At 40.8% G+C, this 22,694-nt stretch overlaps 2 protein-coding genes across 2 annotated transcripts in view; both read left to right on the top strand.

Annotated features, from left to right (window-relative positions):
* The window catches only part of CLPX (caseinolytic mitochondrial matrix peptidase chaperone subunit X), a 48,242-nt gene extending 42,456 nt beyond the window's left edge, over positions 1-5,786 (top strand). The window contains exon 14 of the mRNA XM_036734785.1: positions 3,914-5,786. Within this exon, the coding sequence (XP_036590680.1) occupies positions 3,914-4,004 (91 nt within the window). The 3' untranslated portion in view covers positions 4,005-5,786. The remainder of the gene's footprint in view (positions 1-3,913) is intronic.
* A 419-nt stretch (positions 5,787-6,205) lies between these two features.
* Positions 6,206-15,069, top strand: PDCD7 (programmed cell death 7). The gene is made up of 5 exons (XM_036734202.1): positions 6,206-7,090; positions 8,082-8,220; positions 11,337-11,573; positions 11,999-12,086; positions 13,737-15,069. The coding sequence occupies exons 1-5, from the start codon at positions 6,245-6,247 to the stop codon at positions 13,861-13,863; spliced, it is 1,437 nt and encodes a 478-aa protein (XP_036590097.1). The 5' UTR covers positions 6,206-6,244; the 3' UTR covers positions 13,864-15,069.
* Positions 15,070-22,694: the final 7,625 nt, after the last annotated feature.

The following is a 22,694-nucleotide window of genomic DNA, read 5'->3' as shown; positions in this document are numbered from 1 at the left end:
CTGACTGCTTCTCAGTCTCCTTTGTTGATTCCTCTTTCTACTTTTACCCCTTAAATATTGGTTTTCTCCATGTTTCTGTCTTTGACTCTCTCCTCTCGCTCTCTGTCTCTCTTTTTCCATTTCCCTCCTCCTCTCTGCCCCACCCCATATTCACATCCATTCCCACACTTTATATTGATATCTCTATGCCAGTACCACCAAGTATATATGTTTCTTCTGAGATACAGACCCACATTTCCAGTAGCTTACTGGATATATTTGTCACTTGAATGTTCCAGTAGGACCTGCAGTCCAGTATGTTATCCTCCTATGTGCCTTCAATTTGTTTCTGTTAAATGATACCACTACCCTCATAGTCACCCAGGTTTCAAACTCTGCATGTTTTTTACCCTTTCTTCCTCACACCCAGTATCTGATTAGTCCTCAGTCCTGTTATTTCTGCTTTGATATTTTTCACATAAGTTCCCTTTTTCTCTTCTCACAACTACCATCCTAATTCAGACTTCATGTACTTAACGCTTGGATTACTATAGTAACCTGCTGGACATTCTTCTAATCACTCCCTTCTTAACTTGCCTTACATTGATTGTCAGATTAATCTTTCTCAAAAAAAGTCTGATCATGTGAAATCTCCATTCTCACTTTCCAGAAACCTCAGTAGCTTTCTGTTGTCTGTCCACTAAATCAATTCCAAAGCAATTCAGATCCCTCCCAACCTCCTTTTCGAGCTTTGTCTCAACAAGAGAACATTTCTCAAACACTTTGCTCACATATTCCCTTCCCTGTAGTTCCCCATTTGCCACTCCTCTTCTCAAGTTTCACAATGAAATCTTTGCCTAGGAGTGCATTATGCCTCTTTTATTGCACTTTCACATCTATCTCATAATTACATTTATCCCTTACACATTGCAGGGGGTTTAGGTACACAGTACCCCTGCATGTTTCTAAACTTTTTCTTTGTCATCTGCTGACCTTTGTGTGTCATCTGCGGCTTCTGCAAAACTCCCCCAAAATTGCCATCTAATTTCTTATGCCAACCTGTGATATATCAAAACTATGATGGAGAAAATCAGGATGTAGAAGGGATAACTGTATGTCTTATCTCCTTTTCTAGACTGTAAGCTCCTTGAATCAGAGGCCTTGCCTTATTAATCTTCCACACTACAGGGTTTTGCACATATACTTAAATGTACATGCATTTATACTCACACATATAAATAATTTTTCATATACCAACAAAGGAGAAGTGGTAAAGCTGACCAAGGCATTTGTTTCAGCTTTATCATAAGAAATTTTATGTTCATCTGTTTTCTTTCACTAGAAAGAATTGACTGATTTTAACCATATTTGGTTTACTTATTTTTTAAAAACCAACCATAAGAATAATTTTATACTTGCACCAGAATATATTGTAGAAGGTGAAGAGTATGAAAATTTTACAAAGAACTCTCTAAAACCCTCCAGGTTAATTCAGTATATACTTTTATCTAAAGATAGACATAGAGGATTATACTAAAAAAAATTTACAAAAAATGGATCAAATAAGAAACAAAAAAGACCAAAGGCTTTTATAAGGACATTTTAAAAATGCATATGGGTTGTGAATATTCTCTTTAAAAAAATATGGAAGCACTTGACATGGCAAATACCAAATAAGCATGAGAAAAAATTAAATTGTTTATATATCTTAGCACTTGGGAAACAACCAGCTACTGATATAGGAACTGATTGAAAAATCACCTTGTTAGTACCAAATTAGAATTAAAATGAGATGTGATGTGGAATTAAAACAAACCCGACTCAATCTATTTAAACTAGCTTTTGACATCAAAATATGAAAGATGGATAAAGAAACAGATCTGTCAATACAAACTCATGTCCAAATAACGTTTAACTGGTAAAAATAAATTGCCACAATAAGACAACTGAAAGAACCTAGAAACTGCCTTAGCCAAGCAAACACTTGAACTCCTTAGCAAGGAAGAGGTATTAACTAAGGACAACAGCACTGCTTTAGAATGTAAACTTACTAGTAAAATCTGTGAGTGTGAAATATTATGACCAATTTCAGCTCATAAGACGTTGACCAATGTTGGAGGTAAAATCAGATTTACAGAAAGGGTGGCAACAGACCCTCTTAATGTAAACATTTTAAGGAGAGCATTTAAAAATGAAATGAAAGTTAGACGACAGATAGAAATGAGGAAAAGATCTGAGAGAGTAGAAAAATCATTAAAGAAAACAATGTGGGAAAAGCCAAGTGCACAGTCAGTCAACGAGCCTTTATTAAGTGCTTACTAGGTACAGGGACTGTGCTAAAGTGTTGGAGATACAAAGGAGTGACCCCCCCCAAAATACTCCCTCTTCTCACAGAACATCTAGTCTAATAGGAGAGATAACGTGCAGACACCTCTATATGAATAAGATATATACAGAAGCCATACTGTGGGTAATGCACTTTTGAGGGGATTGAAGGATTGATTCTCAAGATATATTTGAGAGAGTTATATCAAACATTTGGGGGGAAAATTGCAAAAATTATTACTATCTCCAAAAGTCAGTTGATGTACCAATAATTGTTAAATTATATGCTTGCTTTCCCTTTTCATACCTTCAACAGGGGCCCTAACAGATATAGATTAGTCTTATAGAGATGGGAAAACACAAGTAAGTATTCACAAATGATACTACAGGATGTTCCTAAAGTCTGGACACATAGGCAATTGATGGCAATATGGAGTTATTGCATTGAGTTCATGTGAATCTTGCAACCTTTGTATCACAAATGATGGAAATCATATTGAAGATGTTATTTGTTAATATTCCAATTAAATAAAATGTTGAAAATTTCATTCATTTCATTTCTTGAAAATATGCATTTTTGCCTATGTGTCCAGACTTTAGGAAAACCCTGCTTTATAGTAATACAATTGACTGCAAGGTACAGAGAACAAAAGATCTTACTGTGTTTATTGTTCTTTGACTATTAAAAAGGATGGTTTGGTTTGGTAGGATTCTGCTCTAACAAGGAATCTCCCACATATTAAAATCATGCAAGGATTTTTGAAGCTTGCAACAATAGAGACACTGACAATTTCTGATTAATATCAAGTGAAACATACAAGAGGAAAACAAATTCATGCAAGAAGTATTTGCCATTGTCATGAAGAGTGTCTAGTATAGTTTTCAAATGGAAGAGGATTCTCTATAGTTAATAAAGTCCTCTAGATATTCCTGTTTATGGATTGCATTATGATGATTGAAGTAAACATTACATAGCTTCCTAATGAAGTCTGTAATCACTTAGAGTTTCTATCTAGGATATACAGTTGGATGGACAGCCCACAGCGCTGGTCAAACACCAGCAGAGAGAAAGAGAGAATATAAATGGGAATCTGCTAGTTTGTCTGGAATGTAGAGGGTATGGTGAAGCAATAAAGAATTAGACTGGGAAAACAGCTTGGAGGCCAGACTGGGAAGGGCTTTAATTACCAGATAAAAAAATGATATATTTTATTCCAAAGACAATAGGGACCCAGCAATAATTCTTGAGTAAATGACATTGCCAGACCCTCGCTTTAGAATGGTACTTAAGCAGGTGTATGGAGAATGGATTAGAAAGAGGAGCAACTAAAGAACAATTAGGAAGCTGTTTTACTAGTACAAGCCAGAGATAAACGTCAAAAATGAATATTTCAGTATAGTGTTCACTTGTTTGAGTATTAAAGGTGTTGGGGAAAATGTTTGATAAATATTAATTAGTTGTGTAAAAGTTAATTTGAGTTTTTTTCCAGCTATGAAACACATGTTGGTTGGAATTTATTTTTATTTGCATCTAGAAAGACATACTTATACTAAACACAGAGACTTTTCAGTTGTTTTTTAAAAATTAACTGATTGCTTCTCATCATAGGGCTCCAACTAAAGACTCACCTGAAGAGGAGTATGACTCTGGAGTTGAAGAGGAAGGATGGCCTCGGCAAGCAGATGCTGCAAACAGTTAAACACTGTTAAACTTTTATCCCATAGAAATTTCTCCCTTTTGTTTTAAGATCGTAACTGGCTTTACAGTCTGACATTAAAGGCATTGGATCTATCCTGGATACTATACATGGTCAGAAGCCTTTAGGATAAGAATCAGATCATGTATGTTATTGTAACATCACATTGATTTTATGCAGTGGACATTATGTGGACTTTAATGGCACAATGTTCAAAAATAAAATGTACATTTTTTGGTTCAGTTTTTTAAAATATGCTTTAACAAAATTCTGAAGTTATATTAAGCAATGCAGGTGTTGCCAGTAACTAATGAATTTTACAATAATGTTACTCTACAAATGGGAAAATAAATTTCCTTAAAAACTGAATGTTGATATACCTTTAGTTCAACTTTTTTTTACCCATATTTGTTTCCTGAAGAGATCAGACTTTTTATTCACATTTGAAATTGAAATAAATACTGATGGTGACACATTAGTAATGGAAAGGTGCCCAAGATAACTGAATATTGATGATGTTTAGTTATGTTCTTAGGCTGCTTTGCTAATTCATGACACCAACTTACCAAATGATTTCAGTATAAAAGGCAGTTTGCTTATTGGCCGATCTTATTTATTGGCCATTTGAGATGCACTTCAATGCAATTGAAAAGCAGATGTAATTGGAATCTCGGTAAATTTCTCACAGGAAAAACAAATGAGGGATACAGCATGTAGGTATATTTAAATTTTAAGTAAAATACTTTTAATATTGTGCAATTACCTAAAGAGCTAGTGTGCATCAGTTTTTTGGTGCTGGATATTTGTCCAACCTCCTATTTCGACATCAAGGAAAGAAAAATGTATATTTTTTCTGTAGTCAGTAGTGAACTTGTTCATACAAAAATGACTTCTAAGTTATTTGTTCTTATTTGTTGTACATCTTTTTCTTGATCATCAATGATTTGGGACTTGCAGCAAAACCAAGAAGAACAAAACTGAATCTCCTGGAGGACTTAAACATGAAGAAAAAATTGATCCTTTAGCAGAAAACTTAGAGAACTAGTAAAGGAGTTTTGATTTTCAAAAAATTTTAAAATATCAAAATCTTCAGATACCTTTTCGGTTTTTTTCCCTTCCTGCTAAGATGTTGCTGCAGGTTTTGTTATTCATCTAGTTCAACTTTTTTTAAAATTGAATTTAACACTGATTTAAACATTCTTTTATTTTCATTGTTTAGCCTGCTTACTAAAGATGAGGATTTTCCTCATGCACTTTGTCAGGAAGAAAAAACATTAAACTCTAACAGTTTAATTACAAGCCCTAATCTTGTACTGAAGAGCCAATTTCATTAGGGCTTTACATGACTTAGATAATAGGAGAGTTGTGAAATGTTTATCTCTTGATGGGAATGGTACAGAGATGCACATTCGCCAAGTCAGGTTTGTGTAGCAATGAGCAGGAACAAGAATCCTTAGTCTCCCCAGTAATGGTTAAAGTTACTGTTTCAGGAAGTCCTTGATACTGTGTTGTAACTTCATTCATTACTTTACTTTTGTTGTATAATTTTCCTTTTTGTAGAGTGGGAAATCGAAGTAGATTTTAATTCTTTTGAGGATAATCCTCCAGAAACGGACTGGGAGACATTATAGTGACAACAGTAAAACAACTTGCATTTAGTTTTGGAAGTTGTTTATAACATTGTGATCGATGTTTTTAAATCAAACACAAATGCAGTGTAACTACAATTTGTACCTTGGAACTTATGTTTTGGCATTTGAATAAAACGAAGCTATTAATGAAACAGTTATCTTGTCATCTCCATGAAATAGTAACAAGCACCAGATAGTACCAGCTGGGGGAGGGGGGAAGGGTTGTTGGTCGGTTAAGGGAACAACCAAGGACTGAGCAGGGGTACTTTAAATATGGCTGAAACAAAGACATTCCTTTAAAGCAAATATTCACTTTTGAGACTCCAGCGGCTGACCTTATCGCCTCCAGAAAGCTTGTCGTTTCTTTAGCGGTCCCAGCCAGGTGCTAAATCTCCCCAGCACCCGGGGCGAAGGGACAGCGTTTACGGGGAGGGGCCAACGAAAAGTCTCATTCATTGGCTCGCAGGCTCTTGGGGCGGGGCTGCCAGGTCTTTCTGATTGACGTCATGTCCGGAGAGTCGCCCTAGGAACCTCTCGGAGCAGTCTCGGGAGTTTCTTCCGGGTCTCCAGTACTTCCTCCTGGCACGCTTGGGCGGCAGGGGTAAAACCTCCATGGCTCTGCCGACTTTTCCCGGCCGCTTTGCCCCTGTTTGCCCGGTCCCGCCGCCGCCACCTCCTCCTCCCCCTCCCGCTCCGTTCCGATGCCTTCCCTTCGGGCCGCCCCCGCCTCCCCAGGCCTATCCGCCTCCACCGCTACCTCCGCGGCTGGGTCCCTTCCTGGGGACTCCAGGCCCTAGCGCGGGCCCCTTCCTCCCGCCTCCCATCCCGCCGCCCCCGATTCCGCCACCGCCTCCTCTCCCCCAGTGTAGGCCTTTTCCGGGGCTCGAGGGTGGGGAACGGCTTCCGCCACCTTCCCCGGCCCCTCCTTGGGCTCAGCGTTGGGCAGAGGCCCCGCCACCCGACGGGCTCGGGGACACGGCCCTGCAGCGCCAGCGGGACCGCCAGTGGCTGGAGGCCGTCTTTGCAGCCCCACGGCGAGCGAACGGCCCGCCCGCCTCGGGGGCAGCGGCGGCGGCTGCTCCTCCGCCGGGCCCCAGCCTCGGCGAGCTCCGGGGGCGGCTGCGCGGAGCCCTGCGCCTGGTGAGCCGGCTACGCGGCCTGTGCCGGGCCCTGCGGGAAGCCGAGGCCGACGGGGAGGCGTGGGAGCGGCTGCACCAACAGGCGGCTCCGCTGCGGGAGCAGCTGCGCGGGGACCTCGAGCAGCTCAGCCAGCCAGCCTACGTGGGCGCCGCGCGGAGGAAGCTGGAGCGCGTCCGGCGGAGGCGGCAGCGGCTCCGGGAGAGGGCCCGCGAGCGCGAGGCCGAGCGCGAGGCGGCCCAGGCCCGGGCGGCAGAGCGCGAGGAGGAGATCGACCGCTGGAGGAACAAGTGCGTGCAGGAAGTGGAGGAGAAGGCCCGGGTAAGCCTGGAGGCCCCGCACCCAGCCTCCCGGGACCGTGCCGCGGCACCTGGGTCCTGATTCGGGTCCCCGCCAGCCTACGCTTGGGATTCCATCCTCCGAAATTGGGGGTCCTCAGCCTGCAAGGGAGCCTCCCACTCCCCAGTACATCTGCCCCTCTAGAAGAAATGCTAGGGATAATCTTAGTTGCAGGGCAGGCAGAGGTTTCTCTCCAACTCCTGCTTCCGAGATTATTAGCACCCGCCATGGGTGGTTTTAGCTGCCTAGGCAAGGTTGGAAACTTTCCTTCAAAAACAAATGTCCTTTCACCCATGTGTTCAATGATCATGTCCTCATCTCTCCTATAATAAACGTTTGTATAGCTTCCCATGTGCCAGCACTATTGTGATTATGATCTCATTTGCTCCTCATAACCTGGGAGGCAGGTGCTAGTATGATTATCCCCATTTTGCAGATGAAGAAACTGAGGCAGACAACTTAAGTAACTTGCCCAGAATCCCACAGCTGGTAAAAATCTGAGTCTGCATTCGAACTCACATCTTCCCAGCTCCACACCCAGCACCCTATGTACTGCACTGCTAAGCTGCGTGTACTACATTTATTAGTGTCCACATGCCCCCTGGCTACGTAGGCACTGTCCCCTCCCTTCCCTTCCTCCCACCATCTCACAGTCAAAACTCCTCAGTGCCATGATCTCGGTTGTCACATAACTCCAAAGATCATAAGTCTGCTCATTTCACAGATTAGGAAACTGGGTTCCAGTCAGGTTAAGTGAAGGGTACACAGTAGTACTAATTAATAACAGCTCCTTTTTCCTTCCCCCAGTAATCCAAAGGGTACTATTACCTGTGATATTTCAGGTACTGCTTAGTTAAATGGGCAGAGTTTTTTTGGTTTTTATTTTATTGCCACTCTTGAAATTATACTTTCTAGGCCACTAATTATAAGATTGGCGTTGAAGATAGAGGTTGATAATTTGTTTTCCTACCAGGAACAAGAACTCAAAGTCGCTGCTGATGGTGTTTTATCGGAAGTGAGGAAAAAGCAAGCAGACACCAAGAGAATGGTAGATATTCTTCGAGCCTTAGAGAAACTGAGGAAACTAAGAAAAGAGGCTGCAGCTAGGAAAGGTAACTTAACATACTTACATCCTGAGGTGTGCTGGAGCCAGTTGGTACCAGTTGACTTAAATTTTCAGTGTGAATATTTACACTTTGGAAATCAACAAATGCCACAGATCCAGGTTTGACTCTTTGTGACCAGTGTGATGGTGAAAGTGATGGGGAACATTGAAATAATACAAATGAAATTTTGAAGTACGCCAATATAATTTTTCCCTAGATCCTGTTGTTTATGATCATGCCCGCAGCCAAAATAATTGCCTTAAATTTCAGGTCTAACCCTGTCACTCCCCTGTTCAATAAACTACCTTGACTCTTTATCTAGGATCGAATACAAAATCCTCTGTTGAGCATTTTAAACCCTCTCCATGCTGGCTCCATCCCACCTTTCTAGCCTTATCTATCACTCTTCTTCCTGAGACAGACCCATCTTTTGTCCTCTTCTTCCCTACCCCATTCCTTCCTCCTGTGTGGCTTTTCTGGAATCTTCCAGGTGTGGTCTAGTCTAGTGCATTCTTCCTCCCAGCCCCCCAAATTAAGTTACCTTGCAATTTACATCATATATATTTTATATCTACTTGTATGTGTTTGCCTTGTCTGCCCTGGTAGAATGTAACTTCTTTCCAAGCACAAGAACCATTTTCTGGCTTTGTAACACTTATACCTGGCCCAGCGCCCATAGCAATCACTCATTCATTAAATGTTGAGTGGTTTGATTAGTAGAGAAAACCATCTGTTGCAGGTAGAGGAGAACTTGAGTTCAAATTCTGACTCTGACATTTGTTAAGACATTTCTCTGGGGGTCCTATAAAACCTACTTCGTGGGATTGATGTGAGCGACAGCTAGGTGGCGCTATGGTGCACAGAATGCTGGGCCTGGAAGTCAAGAAGCCCTCAGTTTAAATCTGGCTTCAGATACTTAAAGGTTGTGGGACCCTGGGCAAGTCACTTAACCTCTTCTTGACTCCATTTCCTCATCTGTAAAATAGGGATAATAATAGCACCTACCTCGAAGGGTTATAAGCATCAAACGAGATGATGATTGTAAAGTGTTTAGCGCAGTGCCTGGAATGTAGTAAGCGCTATCTCAGAGTTTCGTTGTTTAGGCATTTCAGTCGTGTCTGACTCTTCATGACCCCATTTGGGGTCTTCTTGGCAGAGATACTGGAGTGGTTTGTCATTTCCTTCTCCAGCTCATTTTACAGATGAGGAAACTGAGGCAAACAGGGTTAAGTGACATGCCCAGGATCACACAGCTTGTAAGTGTCTGAGGCCACATTGAGTTTTCCTGAGTCCAGACCTAGTGCTCTATACTCTTTGACACCTAGCTGCCTATATGAATCTTAGCTGCTATTATTATACCTTAAAACATATATAAATTGCTTTTATTACTATGATTTGGAATCAGAAGACTGAGTTCTGGTTCTGACTGTCCCATTAACTAGTAATGTGACCCTGGGTATATCCCTTACTAGGGACCATGTTTTTCTTAATTAAGTCTTAGAGCCCAGCTCAGAAAGAGCTAACTAATTTAAAATCACATAGTTAAGTGCCTGGATGAGGATTAAATTCCGGGTCTCTCCAGCCTCTAACACTCCAACAATTATAACTTTAATTTATTAAACTTAGTACCCACTGTTTTTGATAAGTACTGTGGGATGAAAAAGAAGAAATTAAGTCCTAGAAGAAACCTCACATGAAGCAAGTTAATTATAAAACAACAGATCAGCAGTTTAAAATGAAAATATAAAATGCACATAAATGTGTTTTTAAAAGTCTGGCCTAAGAAAAATGCCCTGTGTGCCTTTTAGCAGCCTATCTGGGGTATAAATCCATTTAGGCTCTAGTTCCCTAGCTCTATTGAGGGTAGACATTATGACAACCTCCAGGTAGTCCTGGTGAAAGGCAGCTCTCATTGCCTTCTCATAGAACAAAAATACAGAGCTGAAAGAAACTTTAAATATCATCTAATCTTGCTCCGTCATTATCCCATGCCCAGAGTTGGAGTTGGAATTTCCTGAATAGGAGAATTTCTTACTCCTCATGCTAGGAGCCTAATGTATACTTTTTTGGTGCAAATAATTTACTTTAAGGGAAAGTTTTTTTTTTGAACCAAAAAAGCCCCTATCATTAAATTCTCCTATTTCTTTTTCAGATAAACAAAAAAGATTAGCCTAGAAGCTTAATGTGAGCTAGATTAGATTGGGGACTATCTGAGATAAAGTGAGACCTGCCAGCAGGCAGTTACAGGAAACCAGCTAATGATTTAATAAGGAACTAAATAAAGGGTTTTTGTAGTTCAGCAAAAGAACTAAAATGTCAAGCAAGTCCAACATTTTATACAATGATATGTACAATTTTTAAAATTTATTATAAACTTAATACCCATCAAAAGAGAAGCAAGCAGTCAGGGCTAAAATCTTATAAAAATGGGTTGGCAGTGTCCTTTGCCAAGACTGCTTGGAATTCCATTACCTTTGCCTTGGTTCTCGTTCTCTCTCTCTCTCTCTCTCTCTTTGAATATATACATATGTAGGTATGTATATATACACATATGTATGTGTGTATACAGACACACATACACACACACATCGCACATGCACGTAGTTGTTGTCAACACGTATACAGTTCTGGTTTTGCTTCTCTCTCTTTGCATTGTTCCATATCAATCTATCCATTTCCTTGTATTTCATTCCTTTAACAGCCCCTTAATAGCATTACATTAAGCTACTATATAATTCAGTCATTCCTTAATCATTGAATGTAAAAGTTGCTTTCAGTTTCTTGCTGTTGCAGTTACAAATATTTTTGCACAAAGAGATCCTTTTCCTCCCATTTTAGTGATTTTTTTTTAAGGAAAAAATCATAGCAGTTTAATCTCTGTGTCAAAAATTGTGATCGCTTTTGTGGTTTTCAGTGAATACTGTCAGAGTACTCTCCATAATGTTTGTTCTAGTCCACATTTGGGTGGTGAGGACTTTGAGAGATGCCAACAGTTAAGCCGTGGACATTTTCACATTGTAGTTGGGATTTTGTAGTGACTTCATAAAAGCAATGGGTTTTGCTGCTTAGATCAGATATCTAGTTACATGTATCTAAATTGTTATTTGGCTCTTTCTTTGCAGGGGTTTGTCCACCTGCCTCAGCAGATGAAGCTTTTGAACATCATGTAGAGAGACTGAGAAAATTAATCAAAAAACGTACTGAACTGTACGAAGCTGAAGAAAGGGCACTGCGAGTTATGTTGGAAGGTGAACAAGAAGAAGAGAGAAAAAGAGAATTAGAAAGGAAACAGAAAAAAGAAAAAGAGAAGATTTTACATCAAAAACAGGAAATTAATTCCAAGTTATTTGGGGACCCAGGTATGTTCTGTAACTGTAAAAGAAATGGATGGAATTCTCATAGCAGGAATTATTAAGCTAGGGTCCCTACAGACTAACTAAAACTTAGTATTTCCTTTTATTATGAAATTTAAAAAAAAAAAACATCATTTTGAGAAGGGGTAGGCTCCACCAGATTGCCAAAGGAGTCTAGGACACACACAAAAAAGGTGAAGAATAATGGTAATAGATAACCTGAAATTGAGTTAGAAAGCTGGTAGGTAGTAAATTATTTATTTCTGCAGGGTCTTAAATAATAAGAATTGGAATGAGGTGATTAGCCATATAAAAATCTAACAAATCATGGTAATAGACTAAGTCGATATACTTTTCTAAACATAGTTTTATAAGTTATTCTGAGCATGAGAAATCGCAAGTTGTCACTATATGTGGTTTTTCTTTTTCAGCTGAATTTCCACTTAGTCACCTCCTACAGCCCTTCAGGCAGTATTATCTGCAGGCAGAACATTCCTTACCAGCTCTCATTCAGATCAGGTAAGAGCATTAGTTATGTGTGGTCATATTAAGCTCCCTAACAAGAAGTTGACATTGTGATGCAGTGGAGTGGATAGTTTGTCAGGTTATTCACATACAGCCCCACATCATGTTACTTAGGAAATACGATTTTAGAGTCAGAGTGGCAGTGCTTCTATTTTTGTAAGGCTAAGAGCTAAGGTTCTTGAGAGATAACATGGTCCTACTTTTTATTAGATAACAAAGTAGGCCCTATGGGGTTTAATTGTCTCCCCTTGAGTCATATAGCTAGTTAGTGACAAAGCCTGGTCTGGAATCCTGGGTCTTCTGACTTTTATCACAGAAGCTCAGAGGTGGAAAGTATCCCACAAGCCACCTGATGCAACCTATTTCTGTAAAGGAATCCCCTGTACAATAATGTGACAAGTGACCCTCTAGCTTCCACTCAGAGACTTCCAGTGACAGAGAACCCATCACCCTCCAAAGCAGCTCATTCCACTTTTGGATAACTCTATGTTGGAAATATTTTCTTGACACTGAGCCAGACCTGTCTCTGTGATTTCTACCTGGTGCCCTGAGCCCTGCCTTCTAGGGCTAATAAGAAATATCTGTTACCCCTTCCACATGATGGCCTGTAAAACAGTTGAAGACCACCATCATTTCTCTCTGTCCACATACCTAGAATCTTTTCTTTAGGTTAAACATCCCTAGTTCCCTTTCCTCTTTCCTAGTCACCTTCTCTGGACGTCCTCTAGCTTGTCATAGTAATTAAACTGTGGCGCCCTGGGGGAAGACGCCACCCTAGTTCTGGTCTGGAGCGTACAGGACTATGACCTTCCTTATTCTGGCACTTCCTCTTGTAACTGGGGTCTTGGAGTGCATTTGCTGAAAAAGGGAAGGTTATTTTTCCTTGTCACCATGCTGACCCTCAAATAGTGTTGATTCGAAGTGTTTTTCCCATTTTTCATGCTAAGGCAAAATAAACTTATCAACAAGGAGTGTGATCCATCGTGGGCTGACGGTAATAATCTTGTAAAATCTGTTCTGGACTTATGTCTTTGTTTGAAACTTGGGTCCTGAGAGCAGGAGCCCTGTGCTTCACCCTGCCCTATCTGGGTAACCTCGGGCAAATCACTGACTCCGTTTTCCTCATTTCTGAAATGGAGTTAAATTGTGACATGAAGGACAAGGATTTTCAAGGATGGACATCTGAATCTTGGTTCTGTTAGGTATAACCCACATGACCTCGGGCGAGTCACTTAGCTTCTCTTGGTCTTCGGGTTCTGATCTGTAGAGTTAGGGAGTTGGACTGTAGATAACCTTCTGAGATCCCTTCTGTCTCTCACGTTTTGTGATTTTTTAAGAAAGTAGCATTTTCCATACTAAGGAGAGCCACTTACTTTATTTACTGAAGGACAAAGTATTTATGTTTGGATAGAATTCTGAACCTACAAAAATAATTTTCCATCTTTTAGTAAAAAGTTTAGGCAATAGCATTTGTAGTCAAAAAAATGAGTAAAGAATGTTTTCTTCTCTTTGTTTACGTTTAAGAAACTTAGTCTTTTTCATTTTAGAACAAGACAGGTTTTATTATATTGCAACAAAAATAAGTTGTATGTTTTGCTAAAGTAAAACTGAAGTAAACTTTTGTTCTGAAATGTTCTTCTAAAGGCACGAGTGGGATCAGTATTTGGTACCTGCAGATCATCCTGAAGCAACCTCAGTCCCTCAAGGATGGGTCATTCCTACACTCCCCAGCAGTGACTCCTGGGCAGCTGCGCTCAGACTGAATCCATGAAAATGGTCTCCTGGACATGCTTATGTGTCTGCAGACTAAGCCAGGACAGAGCCTCTGACCTCTCTGGAGCAGCACTGAGTGAAAGCTCTTTTTTCATGTGCTAGAGGGACCTTTGGCATCAGTAGGTTAATACTGTTCTTCAGGAGAGGCCAAGGGCAGGGAGGAAGGGATGTGAATTGTGCTCTTACTGTATAGAATGGCCTTTGTTGTTGCACTTTTAAACTTAACTTGCCCCTGTTTCGAGGGGGTTGGTCAAATGTACCTTCTCTTATGCAATGTGTGTGGGTGTGTTCATGTACACAAACAGAAAATCCAGATATGCACTGCTGGTCTTTCCTGAAAGATCTGAAGAAAAGAGCTGATCTTTCCTGAAAATGGAGGAGTCTGAACGGGTGTGAAGGTAGATCTTTCATTCTCTTCATCCAAAGTCGTAAGTCCTAGGTTGGTGCTAATAGTCTTTATAAATAAAAATGACACAATCTTGTTTTAAAGTCCTTAGTTGGAGTAAGGTCTGCACGTTTAAAAACACATCAGAGCACTGAAGAGAACAGTCCTTACGCTGCCTCCCTCTTTCCAGCCCTTCCCCAACCATAGTTTGTAGCTTCATTGTCAGTACTACTTGTATCCGTACAACAAGAGAAAACATGTTGGTGCTTCTCAGCTGGTTCCAGCCTGGGTTGGGTCACCTGTAGTTTTTGGATATTGGATCTTCTGACCTGGGCTTTTTTCTTTAGGAAACTTGAGCAAGGTGTTGATTACCTCTTTCCACAAGTTGGATGGATCTGCCTTAATTGTAGAGTCATGCCTCTTCTGCAGATTGAAAGTCCCAATGAAAATAGATTTCTGTACAGAGGTTGGAAGGCTCAGCATCTTCATCGATAAAGATTCTAGTTTGCCCCTGGAAGCAGACTTCCTAACCTGAAACCGTTACACACTGGAGGAAATACACAGCTATATTATAAAAACGATCTTATATTTACCTGTTGCAAATGAGATATCTGTCGCAATGCTGCTAAAGCAGCTCTATATACAGCACAGGCTGAGAGGACAGATTTTCACAGAGTAAAATTTATTTTCGTCAATGAAATGTTGTTCTTGAAGATATTCAGTACTGTAAAATGAGAGTTTACACATGCTTTATGCCAGATGGTATAAAATTAATTTATATTTTTATAAAGCCAAATAAACATTTTATTTTTAAATTAAGGCTTTTCTCAGTTGTTTGACAAAAATGATTGTATAAAGTACATAGCCCCCAATGCAAAAGATATCTAAATATTTTTAAATTGTGAAGGCAACAGTAATTCTTCAGAAAAATTGGTCCTACTGGCTGAAATCTTTCTCTACCTTTTGATGAGAGAAATAGAACGTTTGTCAGCTTTGAACCTAAGAGGCAAATATTACTACCAACCTTGAAAATCCTTGAGCATGAGACAAAACTGTTTACCCAATTTAAAAAATATAGACCATTTCTACATTTTACCTCTCTAATTCAATTCTACAAATGTGTGTAAGTATCTGCCAACAGCTCTGGCAGGTCCAACCAAACAATCTGAGTATGGGCTCCATGATGGGCTCCTTGTCTGTTAAAGGACTAGTCTTGTGCAATTTTGGAAATGTTTCTCACCAGGTCAGCCACAGAAACTTGGAGATAGGACAAATTACAGAAGAATTGTGATTTTCATTAGTGGACAGATGGGCTCTATGGATGAGATCTTTGGCCTATGAAATCATGAAGTTTTAAGAAATGTCCAAAGCACTACATCGGGCACTGAGGGAAATAGAAAGGGACGACACGGTCTCTTCTTTTGTTGAGCTTATAGTCTGGTAGGACAATGACACAGACAGAGAACCAGACACTGTATCAGGGGTTGGCAAACTACAGCCTGAGGGCCAAAGCCGGCCCTATGTCTGACTTTGTAACGTCAGTCAGTGAGTTAAAAATAGTTTTTGCTTTTTTACAAAAACAGTAGGCCACCTGCTGTATATTGCCAACCCCTCTTCTATATGATGAGTACATTAGGATCATAGATGTTTGGCTGGAAGGGACCTCAAAGGCTACTTAGGCCAACCCACCCATTTTATAGATGAGGATACAGGCTTAGGGAGACTCAGTGATGATTAGGCTGACGGCTAATGGTATCAAGAAATTTGAACCCAAGTTCTCTAATTCTAGAGCCAATGCTTTGTTTTCCAGTCCTCTGTGCTGTCTCCTACGGTGAAAAACCAATGTGAAGTTTGGGGCAGTTGGTTACCCAAGGGGAATGTTAAGAAAGACTTCAGAGATGTCGAAGAAGTGGTGTTTGAGGGACTTTAAAGGGTGGAAAGGAATTTAATAGGCAAAGAGGAAAGGAAGATGTTTTGAGCATAGAGAGTTATGAAAAAAGATAAGAAGGAAATCATGTTTGCCACATTTAGAATTTTTCAGCACAATGTTAAGGAATATGTAATTCATTTCCTCTTTATTACACCACATCAAACTCACAGGCCATAATGCCTGTAAGTTGAAACTGGGCTATTTTGAGAACAGACTTAATCAGCACTATAGACAATTGATTTGTCCAATGCCATATTGCAAAATATCTCTACATAGAGGTTATTTTATATGTGGTTTTGGGGGAGGCGGGGTTTGTTCACTATAGAAAGGTCATATGAGTTGAGACACGCTGAGGGAAAGTACAGCTTATTTTAGATATAATAATCCGGTACAAAGATTTATGGAAGACTAAATGATAGAATTTGATTACATAAATACATCATCAGGGGATGTTCAGCCTAGTAACTAGGGTTAATGTGAGAGGATTTGCAACTGTAAACCAGTAGATGGGCTCCCTGTGATCTAAAGCCATTCACTTTGCCAAGCCGACATCACTGCCTCCACATGTAAGGACACAAAGAAGATGAATGTGTCATAGCCATCTGGGTAGCCTTACTGCTCCTTCCACTCCATTGAGAAGAAGGAAGCCACTCTGCATCCTTGCTAGGTAAGCACCAAAGTGTGTATGGAATGTTGGCATTTGGTATGATCCATGAGGCATTTATGACATGTGGCATTACTATTTTATGCTTGTGTCTTTAAGGGAACAGGCAATATATTACAAGGTTTTGGTGAAGAATATGACAAATCATATTCCTCTTTTTAAAATATATATCTATATCTACAGACAGATAAATAGATATTTTAATTTAGCACTGGTAACTTATTCTAGAATAATGAATGGCTGGTATTAGGCTAATTTTAGTTGTCCACATGGTGATTTCCCAACTTAGCCCAACCTAACCCCGCCATGTAGAATTTTTTTTCCGAAGCAGACCCTGAATAGAGAAAGAGTTCATATCCAAACAAGTTACAGAGCGGCTTACAGGAAGTAAGATGGACAATTTTTATTTTATAAAATTAGTTTCTGAACAAATAAAGCTAATACAGTTAAAATCAGAAGAGAAGAAGGAAATTGGGGATGGGGGAAATTTGCCACAAGTTCCTCTGATAAAAATCTAATTTCTAAGGTATATAGTTAAATTTATAAGAATAAGAGCCATTCCCAAATTGCTAAATGATCAAAGGATATGAATAGGCAATTTTAAAAGGAAGAAATCAAGATTATCAGTAGTCATGTGAAAAAAATCACTAATAATTAGAGAAATGCAAATTAAAACAATTCCGAGGCACCACATTATACTCACCAAATTGGCTAAGTTGATAGTAAAGGAAATGATGTACTGGGAGGGCTGTGGGAAAATAGGTACTTTACTGTTAGTGAAGCTGTGAACCAGTGCAGTCATTCTGGAGAACAGTGAGGAACTATGCCCCTAAAACTGTTCAACTGTGCATGGGGATGCCCATCAATTGAGACAAGCTATAGTATATGTATGTGAAGAAATACTATTGTGCTATAAGAAATAATGAAGGAGATGGTTTCTGAGAAACCTGGAAAGACTTGTATGAACCGATGCAAAGTGAACTGAACAGAACCAGAAGAAAAAAATGTATAATAACAATATTGTAAAGACAACATTGAAAGACTTAAGAAATCTGATCAATACAATGACCGACCACAATTCCAGAGGACTCTTGGTAAAACATGCCGCCCACCTCCAGGTAGAAAGGCGATGGATTCAGAGTACAGATTGAGGCATACACCAAGGGGGGCAGAGGGCATGGCTAATATGGGAACTTGATTTTTTTGACTATACGTATTTGTAACTTGTTTTGTTTTTCTGACCTGGAGGAGTGGGGGCGGGGGGGGGGGGAGTCAGAGAGAGAGAGAGGTGGAAGGGAGAGAATTCAGAACATAAAACTGAAGTAAAAATAAAAATAGGATGGGAGCGGGTGGGAACCCTCTGTGATTTAACTTTCTAGAGGCAGTCTCATGTTCTTGCTCACTATTCAGATTCTTGGACAGGGACAAGGTCTTTGGTTCAATTGACATTACTCACGGAGCACTTACTGTGCAGAACCAAGGCTGTTTCAATCAAATAACAGACATTTAGAGACTGCAGTGATGTTAGGCCAAGTGGGGGCGGGGTGGGGGGGAGGAGGGGGAACGTGAGTTAGGACTGATGATTCTGCTGCAATTTCCGTTCCTGAAAGGATTCTCTCTTCAGGCCAAAGAGGAAGCTTGTCTCAACAGTCAACTTTGCAAAGCAGTCTAAACAGATCCTTTAGCTATAAGAGATGTCACCTAAAATAGAATTTGGGACTTAAAGTATGGCAAATTCATCGTTGCAGCAAGTCTCCAGACAAACCCAGTTCAGTGCATTCCCTATGCCTGTGTGGTAACTTAGGCATTTGCTTCCTGCCTCTGCCCTTTAATTTCCCCTCCATTCCCACTAACGCAACCTAGGTCCAGACCTTTCTCAGTTGCAATTAGGCGTTAGACTATTGTGGTAATCTCTCAATTCACCAAACATTCATTAAACTCTTGGTAGGGATGGAGACACTGCTAGGGCTCTGGGGATCCATGGGAAGATAAAAATGAAATGGACCCTGCCCTCGAGAAGCTTCCATGATACTGCTGAATCTCCCTGCCTCTGGTCTTTCCCCATCTCCAATCCACCCGACACACTGGCATTCTGTAAGATTCTACTTCAGATCCTACTTTGTGTGTACATCAAGATCCTACACAAAAGCCTTCAGCAGCTGCCTGTTTTATAAGAGGATCAAGTCCAAACTCCTCAGCCTGGCTTTCACAGCCCTCAACAATCTGACCACAACTGACCTCTCCAACTTTTTTCCCTATGTCTTCTCTGTGTATCACCTGCCGCAGCCGAACATACTCCCTGTGCCCAAATCACAAGGTGCTGTTATGGTACCTTTGCTTGCCCTGGCTTGTGATGACTTGCCTTCTCTCTACTTAACTAAATCCTGCCTGTCTTACCTGAGGGCAGCTAGGTGGTACAGTGGGTAGAACCCAGGACCTGGAGTCAGGAAGACTCATCTTCCTGCATTCCAATCTGGCCTCAGACACTTACGAGCTGTGTAACCCTGGGCAAATCACTTAACACTGATTGCCTCAGTTTCCTTATCTGTAAAATGAGCTGGAGAAGAAAATGGCAAACCATTCCAGGATCTTTGCCAAGAAACCCTCAAATTGGGTCACACAGAGTCAGAAACGACTAAACAACCTGTCCTTGAAGGCTTAAGTCCTAGCATAGGGCCTCCTGCAACTGTTCAAACCCACAGGGTTTTCTCCCAAGTAGGGATAATATTAAATTTAATATTATTATTGTTACTAACTATTGCCTTCCTCCATTAGATTGTGAGGGAAGGGACTGTCTGTTTCTTATTTGTATCCCCAACGCTTAGCGCAGTGCTTGGTGCATAGTAGCCACTTAATAAATGTTTATCATACTGTAGACCACCCCCCCTCCCCCATTTATTGTTTGTGGCACTCATTTGGCACTTAGCATATGGTGTCTTCTATTGTTTAGCTCTTTGGGATGTGTTTAGCCTCACCAATAAGATGATTATAAAATCCTTGAACTCAGGTGCTTTCTCGTTTCTGTGTGTTCCCTCTTCTTCTTCCCCACACATCACACACACCACACACACAGCGCCTCCCATATGCTTTAGACATAATTGATAATCCGGTAGGTTTGTTGATGATGATTTACCTCCAAGTGCTGGACTAGGCTCTTTGCCCCTCTGTTCTTTCTCCCCTTGTCATCTGCCTATGGAGGGAGAGCAGAGACTCACCGCACAGCAGGGCTGCCATGAGCAGAGGCTGGACCGAGTGGACAGTTAAGAGGTTTAGCCAGATGGCCTTATGCTACCTTTCCAGGCTCGGATTACCCTATTTCCCACGTGGAATGATGTCATCATTTGTGTAAGAGGGTGCTTGGAACTGTAGGTCCAGAAGTGGCGGGGGATTTATGCTAATCCCTTACACAGTAACTCATCCTCCCCCTCGGCCCTCACCTCATTGAATCTTCTTATGTAACAAAGAAAAACAGTCCATCAGCTGACTGTGGCAAGTGTCTGCTGGGGTAAAGAGCCCCGAGTAATTACGGATTATCGACACATTTAACTAGCTTCATTTTACCAACAGAAAGCAGCAGGGCCCATTTCTAGAGCACTCTGAAGTGTACTAGGTCCTTGCAAAGATTGTTTGATGGAATCGCTGCATTCAGCTTAGGAAGAAAGAGGACTGGGGGACCTCCCAGATCCCTCTGCACAGCAAGCCTGCAAGGATAGTTTTCTTATCCTCTGGATGAATGCATGGCACCTTTTGCAAGTGAAGAAAATGAGGCTTGAAGTGAAATAATATGCCCAAAATTTCACGGGCGATGACTTGAAGCTAGGTCCTGTGGTGTATTGTAACCTGTCAATAGAGTCTTAAATTTTGTCCTTAAAAGGAAAGAACTACCTTGTTTCTTACCTTAGGGATACACATAGTGATGTGCTTTTAAGTGTTTAAAAATCGGTTCTCTGTGGGAGGAAGTTTGTACTAACTACACATTTTTAACTTTAATCTTTCGTTGTTAACATTCTCCATCATTTTTTTAAGTCTAAAGAATCAACAAAACAATAAATCAAGTCATGGATTTGTAGTGTTAGCTGATTTCCACAGTGTAAATGTTTACACTGTTCTAATAATCTGGCAGCTAGGTGATGCAATGGATGGAGCACTGGGTCTGGAGTCAGAAAGACCTGAGTTCAAAAATGACTTCAGATATTCACTAGCTGTGTGACCCTGGGCAAGTCATTTAACCCTGTTTGCCTCAGTTTCCTCATCTGGAAAATGAGCTGGAGAAGGAAAGGGCAAACCACTCCAGTATCTTTACCAAGAAAAGCCCAAATGGGGTCACAAGAAGTCAGACATGACTGAACAACAACAATCGACTACACATCCACATCTACTTTTGACACATCTGGGAAACTTTCACTATGTTCCTCCCTGAAACCATTTAAGGACAGGCCACCTAAAAGAACAACAAGACCACAAAATGTAGAAAAACAGTTCATGCTTTCCACCTTTACTGTTTTGTTGAACTTTGATCTGGCCGCCCCAACATTCAACCACAAAGATAAACCCTGTTTTTTTCTTTGGTGTGTCTATGAGCTCTCCATTCACCTTGAGACATCCGCTGGAGCCTCTGTGATTACCTCATCTGAAAGCCTGGGAAGACCATCTCACAGTGCTGGCTCCTCAGATACAGATCATCTTTGAGGGGTTAGCCAATGAGAAACATCCTGAGTGTGTAAATATGTAAATCTGGAAGGAAGAGAGAGAGAGAGAGAGAGATGAAGTCATTTTGGTCTATAGTGATTGGCTCACAAAAGGAAAATGCAATGATTGGCACATCTCCCTCTGGGCAGCTCCAGCGTGTGTTTTTCCTTAGTCCCTTGTAGGATTCTGCATCTTTCCTTCTAGTCTCTCCCTCACAAAGCTCCGTCCCTTGCTGTGCTTCCCCCGGTACCAGTAAAGGAAGTACCATGGACAGAAATTGGTGTGACCCTGGAATTTGGAGTATTTCACCATTTGCAGAGCAATTTATCACCAATTACTGATGAACAATAGTAAATTATTACTGTTTGATGAATTTACACCTTGCTTCTCCCCCTCCTCCACCCCCAAGCATTGTGGTGCCACAAAAACTAGTTTCAATGGGTTTTAAGAGCAGCCTTGAAGAGAGAAAGAAGGGGAAAAGATACCACAAAAGGGTACCATTTAGGCAGCCCAAGTAGAGAGAGTATGGAAAATGGGGTGGGAGCTTTGTTGTTAACCACAGTCTCCTAATGGGAGGGTGCTTTATAGGCCTGATTGAGTGTACTCGAGCCCCCTGTCCTTCTTGGCACTGGCTACATCTACCAGCAAGCACTTATTAATTGTCTGCTACTTCCCGATTATGTTTTCTTCTCTCCCACTGCCTTTCTGAGTTATTGCCTCCAGTTTTTCGGTCGCAGAAGCAAGATGCTCCACACCCCCCCCCCCAAAAAAAACACCACTGGACCCACCTGACTTACCTATATAACCTAGGAGGCAGTTCTAATTGTACAAGGTGCTGTGCTAGACATCTTTCGACCTGAAAGTTGGGTTAAAGGAGGCAAACAAGCTAGGTGATATGTAAATTCGTATCGTTTATTCCCTTAAAGCTAGCAGCATATATACATGTATAGATCCAGACAAAATCTGACTGAACGGAAGAATGAGGAGGTTTAAATACATTCTTAGAACAGTTGCAACTCAGCATTTCTGTGTTACTCAATTTTATGATCTCCATGTATGTTTAACCATGATACAAGAAAGAATTTTTCTAAATTGAATAGGTTGTAAATACAATAAGATAAGAGTTGACAAGGGTCAATTGAAACTACAACCCAGCGTTTC

This window comes from Trichosurus vulpecula, chromosome 8, assembly GCF_011100635.1.
Source record: "Trichosurus vulpecula isolate mTriVul1 chromosome 8, mTriVul1.pri, whole genome shotgun sequence".
Classification (NCBI taxonomy): Eukaryota; Metazoa; Chordata; class Mammalia; order Diprotodontia; family Phalangeridae; genus Trichosurus; species Trichosurus vulpecula.
This window is presented reverse-complemented; position numbering and strand designations above follow the sequence as displayed.

Coding starts and splice junctions, on each gene's coding strand:
- PDCD7 (XM_036734202.1), top strand. CDS start 6,245: ATGGCTCTGCCGACTTTTCCCGGCCGCTTTGCCCCTGTTTGCCCGGTC. Junction 11,574..11,998: donor CAAGTTATTTGGGGACCCAG/GTATGTTCTGTA, acceptor TTTCTTTTTCAG/CTGAATTTCCACTTAGTCAC. Junction 12,087..13,736: donor CCAGCTCTCATTCAGATCAG/GTAAGAGCATTA, acceptor GTTCTTCTAAAG/GCACGAGTGGGATCAGTATT.